Here is an 18,780-nt window from a genome sequence, read left to right on the forward strand (position 1 = left end):
ATAAAGGAAACACAGTTTGTACTGTTCTAACAAGTTTGAAATTCAATATTTGGTATGACCACATTTATCCTTTTCTTCTCATTTCTTTAAATATTCTTCTGGAATATTTCTCTAGGTTCCTTGCAGGACATTTAAAGCTCTTCTTTGGATGTTGACTGTTTTCTTTTTCCAGTCTCTGTCAAGATGATCCCACATTTGTTCAATAATGTCAAGGTGCGGGTTACAAAGCTGCCTCCTAACTCAGAGCAAGCAGACGGTTCAGTCACACGAGTAGGACATGAGCCTCCTTCCATCTATAAAAAACACTTCGGTGGCTGCCTGATGATTGCATTTCATTTAACAACTGCAGTCTGACTTGGACTGCGTGCAATTACTCTCAGACAAATTTTTGAAGTTTTGAAAATAATTGCTGTCTTATTTCTGAATGCAGACAGATTACCAACATGTCGCCATCAGTCTGAATGGCCCTTTGTCAAGCTGGCTGCCAGCTGGTTGTATTCTGGTTGTATTCCTTTAGAACGGAAAGACTGCTGAGCGAAAATTTAATAAATTAGTTAAATATGAATTAGACAGCAAAAGAAATGTGAGCTTTGATGATTTATCACAATATCAACATTTCACGCAATTGCCAACTTGACCTCATTCAACTTGTTCGCCGACGGACCTACATATGGCAACATTTGTTTTTTTGTTAGTGTTGGTGTGTTTGACTGTCTCATTTTACATTTTTAAAATAAAAAATGTAAAATGAATTAAAACATTTTAATTAAATAAAACAGATATTGAAAAAGTTTAACTTTGAAGACATAATTTATATGTTACTGCAATACTTTGCAAACTGCAAAATACTGTATTATAAGTGAAGTATCATGGGGTGTCTGGTGATTCCCACCCTGCTGAATATAGCCATGTACGCATGTAACCGTAATTCTACTTAATAAACTGAGAACAACTACTCTACTCTAATACATCTCTCTAAAAGAATCACAAGATGATTAACAGGACTGGAAAGTAGAAAACTGCTATAATCTGTACTTACAATGTGCTAAAAAATATAAGAGTGGATACAAACAAGGGTCATCTCAACCAAGAAGTGCAGCAAAGGGCGAACACTGACAACAAATTGTCCTTCTCTTAGTCAGTGGGTGCACAGTGTGCTGCTAAAAATGATTTTGCATACTCTGGATGTTCCACTTCCGAGGAAGAGAAAGGCAAGTCAGATGTCAGTAGTAGCAAAGGTCTAACAAACATAGCGCTCAGGACTTGACCAACAATCATCAACGCACTCAAGAAACAGAATTTTAACTTTATTTTATTTTCATATATTGTAATGGTACAAAAGGAGAGCCTGAACATTAGGCAAAGTTCAGTTGTCCATTGTTACAGACGTCCCACTTAAAAAGCCAGTGTTCAGTCCACTTGGCAACAATTAGTAAAAGGCCTTGTGATACAGACAGTGCTGAGTGAAACAAGTCCGTCCATCCAACTTTTAGTTTACATTTAACGTGATCGCTGCTTAGGTTTAAAAGCGTTCCTTCCAGTATCAACGCACACATGGTTTCAAATGAAATGGATGGAAATGAACCGTTTTCCCTGATCCACAGGCATCAGAATACAGAGATGAATTGTACAGAGCAAATACAATCATGATTTATGTTCCATACACAGGCAGAAATATAATGCAACCACGGCAGTTTAAGAAAAATCTAGGGCGATGAAAAGGAAATGAAACTGTCTGGAAATGTACAATCTTGGGAAATATTAACAGATGATATACTGATGTACACAATGCCCACACTGGAGGGTGAGCTCACCTCCATTTACAGTAAGTCAAGATTGTCGAGTCGTTTCTGCTCAGTTGTGAAGTCCTGTTTTGTTTATTCAAAAACAGCAGTGTCCAAAGGGAAACCAGCAGCAATATGAATGATGATTATGAGCAAGAATAAACTGACCAGTCACGCTGCTTCACACAAACATTGCTTAAGTGATACATAATTTAGAAACACACAAAAGGAATTGGGAAAAGCTGGAAAATAACAAAAAAGAAGAAGAACAAAAACAAGAAAAGCTTTTATACGCACTGACTTAATGTGTTTGGGTGAAAATGAGCTGAGACTATATCTGAAACTGCTAGAGTTTTCTTGTAACCAAGGAGCACGTATGAGTCATCAAAACTTCCTCCTTTTGGTTTCGTGGGAATGTCTGACTGACCTTTTCCTCGGACCTTCACCTGATTCACTAACAGAAAAGGGAGTGGGCTGAAAATTAGACGCATGACTCAGAGGGACATGACGGTGAAGGACTGTAGAGCCGAGTCACAGCTCAAAGGACAGAACAAAAATGACCAAGGCAACTCGTCACCATAATATTTGTGCGTATGTGTCCAAACATACGCATGCAAAACAAACAAACTCCCAGATAAAAACATATTCATGAGAATTTTGACAAAGTAGTGTGAGAGAGTGTGAATGAGCACCATCCATCTTCGCGAGTTATACTGACTATACAGGCTCTACTAGGAAATAATTTAGGTTTTTATATATGTCTGAACTCCCAGAACTAATGATGTGACCCACATGTTAAGGCTAAAATTTTATAACAAAAAATGTGCGTACAGTTGTTATCCTTGGGCTCAAATCAAGCAACCAGGGCTTTGTAAATCTAAAGTCTGCCATTAAAACACAACAATATTATTGCCCGATATTAGCTAATCGCCAATGTATCGGTATTGGCATTTACAACAGTGTTGCTGATAAATGAAAACTTTAAAAAAAGAAGAGACAGGAGAAACATCCTTCAACCATGTCATGAGTGTTGATGTTGCATAGATTGTCCACCGGAGGGCAGTCTGCAACTTCCCTTTCATCAACGCGTGTTTGGAACGACGCAAACACAACAGCCGCCTGATCCCAGCAGAGCGGAGGTGAATAAATAACGACGCATAAAATACATCAGGAGAATTTGTTTATGTTTAGTGCGTTTGAAAGAGAAAAGAAAAATATTGGAGTATTGGCTTTTTAAGTCACCAAATATCGGTATTAATATCAGCCGGGCCCTGTCTGCCATTAGTACCACTGTACACTGCTTAAGTGCTGTGTGCAAACAGAAAGCTTTACAGACAACCTAAAGTTGACTAAGGCCAGTTATTAGTGCTTTGAAAGTGACACTTTCCTGGAATAAAAACCTTAATTAGCAATAACAGGAACGCTACGTATTGGCAACAATGAAGAACAACATGATACATTGTTTTTAAAAAATAATAACAATCAATAATCAGACTAGATGGGCTAACTCAGAGTAAACTGCCAGTTATAGCCCAACATCATACACATTTCTATGTTACTATATTATTTACTTGCCTATTTTTGCGGATTGATTGGCAGGCCGGCAGGCCAACAGTCCCTATCCGCATACTTGGCACTGCTCACGTTTATCCCGCAGTATGCAAGCAATTCAATTTAAGCATTCAAACCTTTCCAGGAAAGCTGAGATTTCCTGTGGATGAATCTGTTTCTCTGGCATTATTGCCTTTTTGCTTCCATCTGCAATCTCTGTTGCAATGTTAGCACTAGTTGCTCGTCAGCTCACATAAAGCTAAAGCTCCTATTTGTGCCTTTTAATACTGCATGGGAGCGCTTTACTAGTTCCCCCTACAAGGACATTTGGATTCAGTCAAGGCCTCAGTAAACAAAATATACCGTGAACAAAGGTATAATTGTATCATTAGAGTTAACCTTCCTTTAAAAAGCTTGAATCAAAAGAGAAAAACAGCAGGTAGGAAGAATACGGTATACATGAAACAAACACATTAAATATTTCAGCTATACATTTTACAGCACAAGAAATAAAAAACGAGCCAAGATTGTGATGTTTGCAATCATTCCTGGGGTATAAAGCTTGTAAAATCTAAGGCCATATTAGCTGCAAGAGATGCTTGGCTGGGGTGAACATGGCAGAATTAGTCCAAATGATGCTATTAAATCCAAAGGCCTTAATAAGGAAAGTGTTTCAAGCAAACCACGCATGTTACATTAATTTGGTCCATAGATGGTGGGAATCACATATTGCATGTTCGTTTTCTCTCTCCCTCTCTCTGCAAATGTTTCCCTTCTGTTGTCTGATCTAAATGTTTCTCCACTCTTCCATTTCCTGTTTGTCCTCATCTGTCACTTAGATAAACAGATTACATATAAGTGTCTGCTTTTGAAGCTTGACTCAACTCTTCTCAAACAGGAAGTATCTAAACTTTCCATTATCACATCTGAAGTTCATTTCCTTTGGGAGTCCCACACATGTAAAGCTTGACTAAAGCTTCATAAATCATATGGCGCATTAAAAAAAAGGAATAAAGAAAAGAAGTACCTTCATTCTTGTTCATTTTTTAAGTGTATTATCTACTCGATGTGTGATTAGCAGTATCTATGCTCCATATATTTTAACTAAAAAACCCAAAACAAAACAAAACCAAAAGAAATCCGCTGTGACTTGTAATGCAAGGACAGCTAACCTCACATAATTACATGTAATTACAACATAGCAAAGAAAATAACAATAATATGGGTATAGCTTTGACAATTTCTTTTTAAAATAAATGCAAAACCAAAACTACACGTCTATTGTGCATAACATTGCATTCCAATATTCACAATAAAACAGCCCTTCTCACAGGCCCAAACATAATGCTAATGTATGGTACAATTTAAAAGTACACCAAAATAAATTCTTGGCCTTTTCCCAACACATTACAAGGTGTCATATTAAATCTGATAAAGTAACACACTCAAAAAAAAGTATAATGCTCGTTGAAACAGAAAGATTCAAAGAAAGAAGATGGATTTGTCCCATGCAGTTAACAAACAGCCTGCCTCACAGACTGATGTTATAGTTTAACAACTGCAGGGTATTTAGACATTGAACTGTAGAGTGTGTTCCCATTTGTTTCCACTGAATATTTGACAGCTTTGTTTCTTTGAAGTTCATCTTCTGAGCTAAGGCCTAAGCTGTGAGATCACCCGTGAGATGATTTGCTAATCTTCATCAAGTCATTTTGTCTACGTAAAAAAAATGCCTCAGAGTAAGTCGAGCATAAAGAAAGCCAGAAGGAAAAACAACACGGCGAAGCTTCATGCCTCAACACATCGGCTATCAGTTGCGCTGTCATTTGTTCGATTACATCTGCTAGCACAGTGAGGCACGCTGCACCTCATCTGCAGATATAACTGTATAAAACTCAAAGGTGATTTTCAGTCTCGAGGCCAGAGAACGTCAGGCTAACACTCTTCTGTGCATATTTCCTGTTGATAGTAAAGTAGTGATAATCAGCACATTTAGATCACTGGCAAGGTTGAATCGTGCAAGTTTAAATAAACGGGTTTGCTTTGGACAGTTCCTATTGTGGCATGCATACTCAACATCACCTGGATGAAACACTGAAAGGCCACAATACCAAACCACCTTTCATCGCCAAGCTAGGTTATGAGATTATTCCACTGGCAGGCATGAGACAATTCCAAAAGCCATCACTTTCCTGTGCCTGTTGGGCCAGAACTGCTGCATCTCCTTCAAAGTTTCACAAAATTTCATTGCTTCTTCATTCCTCTGATCAAACTTCTCTCCTCTGCAGCTGTCCACAGTGGTTCGGCTCAGGCTTGTTCCTTATCGGCCCTCCACAGCTGCTCTTTCACTTCTGAGGGAAGCGTGTTGAACAGGTCCTCCTCCACCACCAGGCTGCTCTTCTTCAACAGTCGGCACTCGCCGAGCTCCACCGGAAGACACTCCAGACGGTTCCCTCGCAGCTCCAGCTGAGTCAGCCCGGTCAGTTCCCCAAAACGTGACGGTAGAGTCTGCAAGCAGTTGTTCCCCAGATTCAGAGTACGAAGTTTCTTACACTGGAACAGCTCTGGGGGCAACGTTTCAATCTGAAATGGAGAGGAAAGGAGGAGGTTGCAGTTACCCTGGCCTGCTGAGGCAGTTACTAAGCAAAACATGTTTCACATAATAAGCAGCTCAGTTGTAGATCACATTAATTTCAGATGCTAACCAATTAAAACTACGACAAACAGGCAGGATCACAGGAACAAAATCAAAACTAGGTTAAATCTAGGCCTGCAGTTATATATGGGTGAACACGGTGCAGGCCAGTATCGACTTTGGTGACTGCTATGAGCAGATCCAACATTTACTATAGCAACTTAAAGACGGTTAATAACGAGATAAAAGACTTTTAAACAGCTGGGTTATTTTAATTATGATAACCATAAAATAAAGCATCTGTATTGGCGACAGACAAGCAATCTCTTGCTGCCACCTCCAAAACAGCATTGAGTTAAATGTGACTTGATTGGTTCAAATGTTTTGCCAGGTTTGGTTAATTTCAGCTGTTCTTGGATGCCGGCTCTGAGAGTTGAGTATCACACCAGTAAACAGAATCTAGGCATCATTTTAGATTACTTGTAAACTTTTGTTAAAGCCTTATTACACAATTCTACTAAATATAACTACTGTGTGCATTTTTAACCAGCTTAGTTTAGGTAGCTGGAGTGCTAGCTATTAACAAAGAAATTTTTCCTATTACTCAGGATCAACCGAGCAGAGCACAGCTGATGTTTAGACAGCTGATGTTTTATTCAAATCTTACCCTGATACTACATTCATGTGTTTGACCAATCAATGTATGCAACCAGGTCTTTCGAAGCTTAGCTAAAAAAAACATTCCCACGTCCCATGGGTTTTGCACTCAACAATAAAGCTACGGGTTGACAGAACAATTTTACATCTAATTACGAATTTTACGCAGGATGCCCTTCCTGACACCACCCCATAAAGAGGCTAGTCTCCATTCTGAATTGACCCAGCGATTTACACTATGGAGCAAACACCCAATACTACGTAAAACTGGAATTTAATCTGACTCAAATGTGATATTTAGAACAATAAAATAACAGTGGGTTTGCGATGTAACCACCAGAACGTGATACAGGCAAAGAATTTCACAATTTGTGCATGTCTGCTAAAGACTTAAAGGTTTGAACAAATTTAGGACTTGAGTTTACTTTGTGTACCATGAACCTCTGTTTGAAAACAACAATGCAGTCACACTGTTAAAAACTTCTAAACATTAAAAACCTTTTTTTTTATTTGGATAGATAATGTGCTGGAAGTTTAAAGAGGATTTTAAGGAAAAGAGGCCCCGAGAGCCCAAAACATCAAAAGGACCCCATTTAATGGAGCTATTTGTAGCCGCACACAAACCTGCTGGAAGCTATTTTCAGCATGCAAGCGCAGTAGAAAGTCTAGTAAAACAGCAGTAATAATAACCTTTACTGAAAAACACACGATGCTGTATGCATGCTCAGTGTTCAAAACAGTATTATCAGGAGAATTCACCAAGTGTTTCTTTAAATTCTCACAGTAAACAAATGTGAATGAAATGCCCCAAAGCAAATAACTGAGTTAAAGCTTAAATGATCTCCTTCATCAGAAACCACAGGCTTCAATCCAACTGTGAATTTTTAGCATGATTGAACATGTTAATGAAAAATAACCAAGTTTATGATAATCTGCCACCTTAACACAGTGAGGGAGGCTAGTTTTGTGGAGAAAAGCGACACATTATACAAATAATACCATATACACTTTGTAATAAATACATAGCAATGACACATTTTGGTCCGCTTGGAGTTCACTTGGATTTTTTTGTGTGTGAAAAGAAGCCAAACCACAGGAAAAAGCTACAAGTTTACAAATTCATCAACTAATTTAGACCAGCGTAAACAAACTATAAAAGCGCCCTTAGACAAAGACTTGGACAGCTGTCAATATACCTGGGTGGTCCACCTAAGTAAAGTCTTTGTATGGGAAGCACTACATTCCTACTGTTATCTTCAAAGGCATAATTCTACACCAAGAACATGTAGATATTTATAATGGCTGACCTCCGTCAACAACTTATCGGGTTTTTTAAGCGAACCTTACTGACATCTATGAGAAAGATAAAGGGGTGGAAACATGACTGCAGAATGAGAGAACTTGATAACTTTTACTACACTTTGAATCACCTTGTTGTTGAATTGTGCTATACAAATAAACTTGCCTTGCCTTACAATGAATAATTTAAGAAATTCTTCGCTACTCACCCTGTTTGCTGTCACTGCAAAATACTGCAGGTTCTGGAGGAAGCCCACATCTGGGTGGATGCTGGTCAGATTGTTGTGGCTCAGGTCTAAGAAGCGCAACTTGCGGCAGAAGAAAAGCTGGCTGGGGATCCTCTCTATCTTGTTCCTATTCAAATAGAGCCTTTCCAGGTTGGTGAGTGTTCCGATCTGAATGGGGATATAGGCAATCTGGTTGTACCACAGCTTCAGGCACACGAGGCGGTGCAGGTGCTGGAAGCTGATGATCTCCTCTATCGTCTTCAGATTGTTGTCCTTCAGGTCGATTTCCTGCAGGTTGTGCAAGCTAAAGATGGAGTGCGGAATACGTTCGAGATCGCAACGAATGAGCTCCAGCTCAGTCAGGTTGACCATTTTCTTCAGGCTGTTGAGCACCATTAGTTTGGTGCCCTCATTGTTGATGGAGAGCTTCTGAAGGTGCACACCCACATCCGTTACCACCTGGGGAAGCTTAGTGAGGTTGCTCTTAAGCCGTAGCACTTTGAGACTTTTGAGCTCTCGGAGCCCATCGATGACAATGTAACGATTATTCTCAGCACTCAGGTTCCCGGTTAAATGCAGCTCTCTGAGATTCTTCAGGCTGTAGATCCACAATGGGATCTCCTTGATATCAGTGAACTTAATGTGGAGGGACTTCAGATTCTCTCTTAGAAAGGCCAGAGCTGGAGCCTCAATTTTAGCCGGGGTGTGATAGAGCCACATTTCTTTTAGGTTGGAAAGCTGGGCGATGATTGGAGGGATAGTAACATCTGGAATAAGTTCCAGCTTGAGCACCTCTAGTTCAATCAGATCAAACACCGTGTCTGGAATCCCGCTGAGCATGAAGAGGTGCAGCTCCAGCTTCTCCTGGGAGTTCTTGGTGATACGCTGCCGTAGCTTCTCCAGTGTCCACTCATTGTTCAGGTTGAGTTGCCTCAGCTTGTTTTCACTCACCTCTGACAGAAACACAGCGAAGCGCTTGGAGTAAAGAGGGTCATACTGATCTATCATGTGCAGCATGAAGGCAAAGTCGTTCTTTACATCTGGGATGTCACTGTAACTGCTTTCCTCACGGATTGCTTCAAAGGAGTATCGTTTCAGGGAGCGGCTGAGCATCCAACAAAGAGTGTACATGCAGATGAGTCCATAAACCACCACCAGGGAGATGTAGAAACAGGCCAAAATCCTGAAAAGAGTTGCTAACGGATGGGCGCAATGGAACGAGCTGTACCCGGTTAGATTCTGAATATTCTCTGTGCACAGCACATTGAAGCTGATGTGTTTTACATAGTGGGCTGTGTAGCCAAATATCAGTATAAACTTTATTACCTTGATAATGGTCTGACGTATGTAAAGGCGGTACACTATATCACCCTCCTCTACATGTATTCTGAACTTTTTAACCTTTTCAAAAAGGGCCTTGGCCTGCTCCCCTTCCTTTTTATCTAAAACTCCAGTTTCAGAGCGATCAACAATTCCTTGTTCAATTCTGGTCTTTGTTCGTTGGAGCATGGGCACACTGGCCTCAACATCCTCGCTCACGCTTGAGGCCTTCTTGTCCATCGAACCGTTCATTTTCCCCACAGGCTTGGGGTCGCTCTCCTCCACCACGGTCTCAGACAAAGCTCTCGTTGTCCACGGGGAGTCGAAGCACTTGAGGAGGATGGAGACAAAATGCTCCACTTTAGAACTCGTGCGGGGGAACTTAAACCAGAAGTTGCTGCAGGCCAGGAAGATTAGAGTGTGGAGTAGCACCAGATAGGGGAAATATTTGGCAAACCAGTGTAGTTTTTTCTCATAGCAGACTGCGTCTACATAGTTATACTGATGTCGGTCAAGGTCATACTGAATGCCTTTGGGTTCCGGTGCGTAGTGGGTGGTCAGATTCGGCATGGGCATGACTTCGCACGAGTCATTAACGACCCACTTGCAAGGCAAGCAGATCATCTTGTCCTGTGTGACCTGCAGCGTCCCGCCGAACACCGCAATCATCAGCATGACGATTGAGATGTAGTCTGTGAAAACGTCCCACCATGGCTTCAGGATGCGGTACGCTGGCTGGGTGTCAGCAAAGTATCGGAGCTCTGTGACGGGAATCATGATGGTTTATCTAAAAAAGCAGAGACAACAGAGGATTAGTTCATGACATGTTAGGTTAAACTGTGTTTTGAAAACCTTAATGCTTTGAGGCAAAACTTTGTATAAATTACACTCAAAATATTATTCCTGCCTGTTGCCAACAGGCAGGAACAACCAGCTGACTGTGGCAGCTGGTTGTGAATATTTTAAGCTTTTTCCTTATGAAATCCAGTTGAATAGCTGTTTTTCTTTGATAGCTTCTATGCCAGTTTCTGGGATTAAGCCAACCATTGTTTTCATTAGGAATTAATCCTCTAATTATTTCGTCATTCATTATTTCTAAAATGCCATGAAATAGTGAAGAATGTCCACTATGGTTTCCTGAAAGAATACATTTACAAATTACACTCCAAAACTATGACACAGTCAATTTACAAATACATAAACCAGAGAGAGTCTGATGGTGCACTGGAGAAGCAAATGTTTGGATGTCTTGTTTTTTTGCATGAAATATGATTCAAATTATTAAACCATCTATACAGTGGAAACCCATATTCCCAACAGCAATCAAACATATTTGCCACAATGTGTCTTGGAGAATATCACAGCACTGAAAATAGTACTAAATGGATACCATAATAGCATCACCATTTCATATAGCAGGATAAACACAATCCTTTCATTTTACACTGCACAATTGGAAGGAAGCTTGCTTTAGTCTTGCCTTCTTGCTCTTATGTTATGTCAATATTGATGTGAATATTTTAAAAAGTCAGACAGCAAATTAATAAATGCCACACACACAAATAGCACTAACTTACAATTTGCCTTTTATCCTGATGTAGCCCAACACGCACCTATGAGCAAAGAAGTGGAGGTTACCAGACTAGAAACACACAAAACACGATAGTTCTGATAGCTATTTGTCCTACAACTAAACAAAAGATCCTCTGAGAATCTTGCATGGGACACAGCACATTGCAGAGGCAATAGCAGCACAGACCCCGAAGCAGGCATGTTCATACAGACTCGGTGTCTCCACCTGTACTGCTACGTAGCCCTTTCTCAGAATGAATACGTTTTAACATGTTACTCCTTACAGAAAGGGCCACGAAGGAATGTATTCTCCCAAGAAGCTATGTAAAATCCTGCAAAACCAACAAATTTCCTGATTGTTTTCCCCCAAAAAGTGAACAATCCAAACAAGCAGGAATACTTAAATTAAAATCAAGAAAAACAACTTGAAAATGGATGCTAAACCCATTACTGAACACAAAGCTGCTGCTGGTCCCACGAAAACACAAATCCCCCAAAGTGAAAAACTCCTGAGGCTTGAGTATGTGTGTAAAAACCACAATCAGGCATCTTTTTCAAACAGTAAATAACAATAGACTGAACAATAAAAAAATAGAGCAGTCAAAGCAGCTTTTTTTCACAATTCAAGATGTTTTAAAGGATCATATTAGCCCAAGTATAACCTCCTACACAGAAATACAGTTTCATGTGGACACAAATCTGATAGTAGAAGAAGAAACAAATCAACTGTAATAGTACTACTTATTTTTCTTCTTATAACAGTAAGGAAGAATCAAAAACAACAAAAACTGCATCTCCCTGTTTGTTCAACCACCCCCTACCTTATGAAAGAAGATAGCTGCGCAAGTCCTCACAAAAACGCATTGTTTTTTATCCAGTTCAAACCAGAATGGCAGCGGAGTCGCTGTTGGCCTCCTTCGTTAGGCTTCTGCTTTGCTTTAACACAGAAATTACAGCACACTGAGACCCCAACAGCTGCCACAATACCCTTAACTGTAACCAGTCAGATGGTGTTATTCCACAACAGGCTATCTTTGACTCCAATGCAGTGTACACTTCCCTGTACCACAACAGATTCATGACAAACCCAAAAGCATTTGACATGCTCAACTTTAAAATGTGACAGATGGAAATTCTGGTTTTGCAACACAGTGAAACTGCTGCATATTTTCACTTTCGTGTCTTGAAGTCATTGGTGTGTCGCTTAGATCACAAGTTTGCCACAATAAGCTCATATAAACTCCAAGTTCCATGTAACATAAACTAATTGCCAAGATCTTCCAAGAATTTCACACCAGGCTCTGAAATAACCCTAACAATAATAATGGATGATCCGGTGAGGTCACAATGTACCACTAATATCTTTAATTCAAAAGAACATCCGAGGTTTGTTTCACTTCATCCTGGCACAGGAAAATAAACACCAGTCTGCAAGCAGCTTACCTTGAACCACACTACACTTCTCCAAAATCATCCCTCTAATAATTTCAACCAAGGACTTCTCTGAGGAACTAAGGACTTCCTGTCACTATCCCTGGTGTAAAATAAAAAAGGTCAAGACAGGATAATATAGTGACTGTGTTCTTTCTTGTTTGCTATGTTACCGCAGTACATTTCTCCTGATTTTCTTTCTCAAACAGAGATGCCTTTGTGCAGGCGAAGTGCAGGTGAACCTGACCACCGAAACAGCCAGTGTATTACAGAGCCAGAAATAATTTCCCTCAAGGACACTAGTGTCCATTTGGTTTGTCACAAAAACAAATGGACATGCCTCTTTTGCAGTATATAATGGACTTTCCTTTAAAATAACCCCGAGCAACCCCAAGTAGCTTTAAGTGATATCTGACAGCTAATCTCCAAAAACTAAATGAACTCCAGTGAGGGGAAAAAAAACCCTTCCTGTGGGGCTTAAACTCAAAATCCCACAGGAATAAGTCGCAGGTTCGTATGGGTGCCACTCCCTACTGCTCCTTAGTATAGATTTTTGGTGGTAGGCATACTTTAATACCAACAACTTTCCAAAGACCTTAAAAAAATAAAGGACTGAAGGACTTTCTAAGGACTTAAGGTCATCATCAATGTACACATGCAGGACAAGAGTGTGCGTAGTGCAAAGATCAGAGCACAGCATGTAATCGTGAAAGAGATGAGAAAAACCCCAAAATGATAACAAAATAAAAAGAAAAGGAAAAAGAAAAACGTGCTATAATCTTTGTTATGTGTCCATGATGAGAAAACACTGAACAAGATGGTGTTAACGATGGACAGCATGTCTCCAATGTGATTTGAACCCCACTGAATGTGCACATGACACCTTTGGGAGAAACTTTTAGTAGACAGAAGAGACAAAGTTGAACTTGTTGGCAAAGATAAACAACATACTTTGAGGGAAAAGGGCACTCTATACTAAGGCTAAAAGCTCAACTCAACTAGGCTGGATATTTAAAAGCTGATATGATTTTTGAATATTCAAATAGTAATTAAAAAATGAGATACTTTATGCCTTAATAATTCCTTGGTTTTTTTTTACTGGCATTTGCAAGGATATAATACACTACTATCACCCAAAAGGGATGGTAATGCACATGCAAAGCCAAATACAGTGAGAGCTGTCAAAAACCTTCAAATAGAACTTAAAAAATAATGCAGCAAAGCTAGCATATCACAAGTCTGCCACAACTATACAACAGTCATCAGAGAGGAGTATGTTGGAAGGATGTCTTTGTAGAATATTATATTTGATTAGAAATGCCTGTTAATCCAAACCTTGAAGCAGGGTGGAGGTAGCATTATGGGTTGGAGCTGTTTTGCAAGTTCAGAAGACTTTCCAATCGAAAACACTGAATTTAATTTTTGTGTTTAATTCAGCAGTCTACGAGCAGAAGATTTTGAAAGGCTGGGTCATACAACAGGACACTGATTCAAAACATATAAAAAAAATACAGATAAGCCCATGTCTCAAGCCACCACGAATTTCTTTAAATGTTGCTTCCAAGGAGCCAGACTTTATTGTAACTGTTTAAAGTGGTTATGAGCAACAATTCTCCAGGCTTTCTGAACGTTTTTCAAAACCTTTTTCTTAACTAACTGGCTGCTTTTTGATTGATTGAGTATCTGAGTATTTTTAGAGAAATTATTTTCATTTATTTGTTTATTTACTTCACTTAACACTGACAAGCATAAACAAGACACCTAACTCAAGGGATGAACGAGTGTTGTGTCTTAGCAACAAACTCATTTTAAATTGCATCTTTCGACAGTTCGTTACTATTTTTGCTCCAAGTTGATTGCCAAATAGCCATTAGCTAAAAACTTGGCATACGTCAGCATGAAGAAATTGCACAAGTGGAGGACAAAAGAAGAAGTTTCAGGCATAAAAATAATTTTGCAGTATACGAAAATGAAAAAAAAAATGCAGCAAAGAAGCCATTTTTAAGGAAGGGAAACAGGGAGAAAAAGCTGAGGTAGATATGAGCTCAGCTAAAAATCAGCGACAGCTGGTCTTATAGAGTGATGAATTTGAAGCTTTGGGGTCAAAGTGTCATAGGAGGAGGTCAGGAGAGAGGTACAACTGGGAGTATGTACAGCCAAAACACGGTGGAGGCTCAGTCATGGTTTGGGGTTGCATTTCAACAAGGGGTGTTGGGAATCTTATCAAAACTAATGGAATTATGAAAGCACAAAAGTGCCCCTAGATTTTGATCCACGATGCAATACCAGCAAACATCCTAGAAGAGCTTTGCATGTAATTCCAGAAGAACTATTCCTGAAGACTACCCATAGAAATTACAAGAAAGCTACCTGTGAGATATCAGGTAGTGTTGAAGAACAAAGGTAGACATACCTTTGTTAGAAGGGGTGGCTTCTAAGATCATTAGAAGCCACCCCTAAAGAAATGAGGTGTGGTACAACACTTGCACAGTAATGACATCTCACTCATGACTGTGTCTTTCCAGTTAAGATTATGACGGCCTATTAGCGTAACTTAGCAGAAGACCACATCACAACTAATTAATTCTGGTTAATTTCTTGCAACTGTACACATGTGGACAGAAAGATGGACAGATACCAGTGCTGCCAGCACTTATTGCAGGCAGGAAGTTTTATTACATTCACTTAGATTGATACACGCTATAAACTCCTCTGTGTTTGAAACATCTCTCAATATTCCCTTGGCAACTACTTCACAAATTTCCATTTAAGTGCCGCAAACATTTATAGGACCTCCAAAGCAACAGAGAGCATCACTTTACTAACGTCTTCTACGCCCTGTTATCACGTACCATACAGCAGAGATGACTAAGGAACAGCGTGTTTTGGATCCCTTCATCAGTTCACAGTTGTTGAAAGTATTACACCCAGATCTCAGGGTTGTGTCAACAGCATCCAGTCCAGGCTTGTTGCTCCAAATGTGCTGGAGTTGAATATCAATTTTAAGCGACAAAAATCAGCTTTTTTCCACCATATTTTGACACTGTGTGGTACAAATAATGTATCATTTGAAGATAATGAGGTGAGAAATCATATATGAAAAGACTAAATGGTAAATGGCCTGTATTTGTATAGCGCTTTCCTAGTCCTTAAGGACCCCAAAGCGCTTTACACACTCAGTCATCCACCCATTCACACACTGGTGATGGCAAGCTACATTGTAGCCACAGCTGCCCTGGGGCGCACTGACAGAGGCGAGGCTGCCACCGGGCCCTCTGACCACAACCAGTAGGCAACGGGTGAAGCATCTTGCCCAAGGACACAACGACCGAGAATGTCCAAGTCAGGGCTCGAACCTTCCGATTACAAGGCGAACTCCCAACTCTTGAGCCACGATTGCTCCGACTAATCCTACCTTGGTCTGATTCTAGCTTTTCAAAGGAGGATCCTTGCACTTAACAATTTTTCCAGCACTTCCCAGCACTATGTGGCAATAACTACATAACTATGTGATCTGGATCCAGCAAGTCAAAGACATTGATTAGTTTCCCGTTATTATTTTTCCATTTTAGCTAATACTTAGTAAATCCTGATAAAAGTCTACATAAGGCTGTTAGGGGGCAGTTGAGTTGCTAGTCTACATCAGCACTACATATCAGCAGTGACAGTGTTTTCTAAAGCCACAATCCACTCACACTTTATAAAGAGGTCCTTGACCACAAAACTGTTGCCTAGAACGCGGAAAAGAAAATGAAAAGAAAAGAAATTCAGGCCAAAAACTTGAGATCGTTCTTCACAGCCCATTTGTACAAAGCAGAATTATCACAGCTTCCGATCTCAGCCCATCTGCCCAGCCCTGGGGCATCAAATCAAGGGATGGAGAGGACAAGGTCTAACAACTGCTGACTCACAAAGAATGTACACCAGTGATGTCATGCTCTCACACATGTTCACAGTAATGAGAGGTCTGAGACATAAACCGTTTAAAACTACTTTATAAAGACATATCCTGATCTTATAAATTAATCATTCTAACCATATTTGTGTGCCTAGCCTGCCAATGGCAATATTACTACAGCAATGCGATAAAATCATAAGAGCTCTTACATGTATTTTGTGACTCTGTAGTAATAAAAATGAGAAGAAGAACAGCTCCTTATGAACTTAATATCCGAGAAACATCGAGTTACAAAACAGAGCTCTCCTGTTTTCCACTGCATGCACATGCTTTGCGGCTGCTGATGGGAAAACTTCCGTGTTTTAATCTGCTGTTTATAGCTTCAGTGTTTTATCAGCAAAAAACTGTTTGCGCTAAAAATCCCAGAACACCTCGCCTGGCCTTTAGCTATGGACAAAAATGCATTTAAGCAGGACCGAGAATATTTCATTAGCTTAAAAAAAATCAATCCGAGGCGGTAACACAGTCGGATAAAATTACATGTAATCCAACCCCCCCAGAGCGACCTTTAGTTAGGTGGTCCTCTCCACAGCAAGAGTCAGCAGAGCAGGGACGGGAAACGATGTCTCATGTCGGTGCTCAGTTAGCAGTCTGCGGCAGCTAACTGGTTATATACCAAACACCCTGAAAAATAACAAAAGACCCACCTGTTTTGCTAAAGCTGGTGTCTCTCGCCTCCTCCGCACTCTGGTGAAACATTTCTCAAACAGGCTTCAGAAGCTGAGGCAGCTCGGACATCAGGCCGGAGCCCCGTTATGCTGCTACGGTAGAAGAAACCCGCAAGAAGGCTAGAGCGGTGCGGGACCGTCGGCTCCCACAAAGAGCTCTGTCCGAGCAGGGACGGGGGAAAGTACGAAATTATACAGTTTTTCAAAATAAAAGCACAACCCTCTCATCTCACTCTCGCTCTGTCTCTCTCACTTCTGTTTCCCCCTATTTTCTTTTAGCTTTCCTTTTTAAGTTTTATTAAATTAGATAAATAGGTTAGTTATATATCTACTCCCAGTCGGTCGCGGCAGATGGCTGCCCCTTCTGAGACTGTTTCTGCTGGAGGTTTCTTCCTGTCAAAAGGTTTCTTCCCACACTTACCTTACAGTATAAAGTCTGTGAGACAAATGTTGTGATTTGGGGTTATATAAATAAAATTGAATTGAAAAATTGAATTGAATTGAATAGAATAGAAATAAAATTAAATACAACGGAATTGAACTGAACTGAACTACAGCCCTCTTTAAACTTAAGTGGGCCAGTGAAAGTCTGCATTTCTGTAAGTGTAAAGAATTGTAATTACACACTTAACATATCTTAAGATAATAATAAAAAGTGCAATTCATCTTTTCGTTTTTCTACATGATAAAGAAGGGCTCCTTTGGTACATAAAAAAAACGCTGTCAGTCCATTTGTTTGGGCTTGTAAATTGTAGGAAATAAATGTGTAAAATTACACATTGCTCATTGGTCAGAATGTCCTGTAATTATAAAAGAGAAGGGTTTTGCTAATTGACAAACAAAACACAACTGTATAAGTTATAAATGTGTTAAAAAAATGTAAACAGTGAAAAAATTCAAATCAATACTTTACGCGATCTAACCCCCTTTTTTTTTTTTTTTTTTTTTTTTTACATTTGCAGTAACTTTAAGGGTTTAAAAATAGCAACAACAATAAAAAATCACACTCATCTTCATTCACCAGCAATTTCTTCTTTCGGCTCTTCCACAAATCTCTGCGGTGATTGCACGGTGGAACTGTGCATACATTTTTAATAACTACCCCACATACAGCATCTAATTTCATTGGTACACTTGCACATGAATTTATGGTAGTTTAGGTAGGTCATTCCAAAAATTTTAGATGAACTTGTCACATTTCTTCAATTTTTAAGCTGACTGGGCTGCTTGTGTCTGTTCATCCACATCCCAGATTGACTTTGGGGCACCTCAAGTCTAAATATTATCGGAAATGTGCTCAACCTCATTCCAAGCATTATATATTCACTTCAGAACAGATGCAAAAAGCCTTCAAATCAAACTTTAGATGGAACTGTTCCCACTGAATAATACATGTTTGCCTAAAGTGAGGGCTTATGAATAAGGTATGAATCCTCCCTGTAATGATCATTTGTGCAGAATATCATATAGTACAGTCCATAACATGTTAATAAACAAACAGCATTTAGAGATAATATATTTTAAGGTGTAAATACTTGCTGTGAAAAGGTATTTGCCCCCTTTCTGATTTGTTAGGGTTTTTTTTTTTTTTTGCATATTTGTCAGGCTTATATTTCAGATCATCAAATAAATTTTAATATCAGACAAAGATAACTTGAGACAATACAAAATCCAATTT

At 39.6% G+C, this 18,780-nt stretch overlaps 1 protein-coding gene across 4 annotated transcripts; it reads right to left on the reverse strand.

The window, feature by feature from the left end:
* Positions 1-1,286: 1,286 nt before the first annotated feature.
* Positions 1,287-17,260, reverse strand: lrrc8aa (leucine rich repeat containing 8 VRAC subunit Aa). Of its 4 annotated transcripts, none has more exons than XM_086301154.1 (4): positions 17,082-17,260; positions 11,051-11,086; positions 8,136-10,260; positions 1,287-5,918 (listed from the first exon to the last, which is right to left on the reverse strand). In XM_086301154.1, exons 3-4 carry the CDS (start codon positions 10,248-10,250, stop codon positions 5,643-5,645), a joined length of 2,391 nt encoding a protein of 796 aa, XP_086157280.1. In that variant the 5' UTR covers positions 10,251-10,260; positions 11,051-11,086; positions 17,082-17,260; the 3' UTR covers positions 1,287-5,642. The 4 variants fall into 4 exon arrangements, with proteins under 4 accessions (XP_086157280.1, XP_086157281.1, XP_086157279.1 ...); XM_086301155.1 differs by lacking the exon at positions 17,082-17,260 and adding an exon at positions 11,867-12,018; XM_086301153.1 differs by lacking the exon at positions 11,051-11,086.
* Positions 17,261-18,780: the final 1,520 nt, after the last annotated feature.

This window comes from Aulonocara sp. 'chitande type north' Nkhata Bay, linkage group LG7, assembly GCF_057382095.1.
Source record: "Aulonocara sp. 'chitande type north' Nkhata Bay isolate Kocher_YH1m ecotype deep benthic linkage group LG7, A_spYH_male_GT1.1, whole genome shotgun sequence".
Lineage (NCBI taxonomy): Eukaryota > Metazoa > Chordata > Actinopteri > Cichliformes > Cichlidae > Aulonocara > Aulonocara sp. 'chitande type north' Nkhata Bay.

Coding starts and splice junctions, on each gene's coding strand:
- lrrc8aa (XM_086301153.1), bottom strand. CDS start 10,250: ATGATTCCCGTCACAGAGCTCCGATACTTTGCTGACACCCAGCCAGCG. Junction 5,919..8,135: donor TTGCAGTGACAGCAAACAGG/GTGAGTAGCGAA, acceptor TCTCCATTTCAG/ATTGAAACGTTGCCCCCAGA.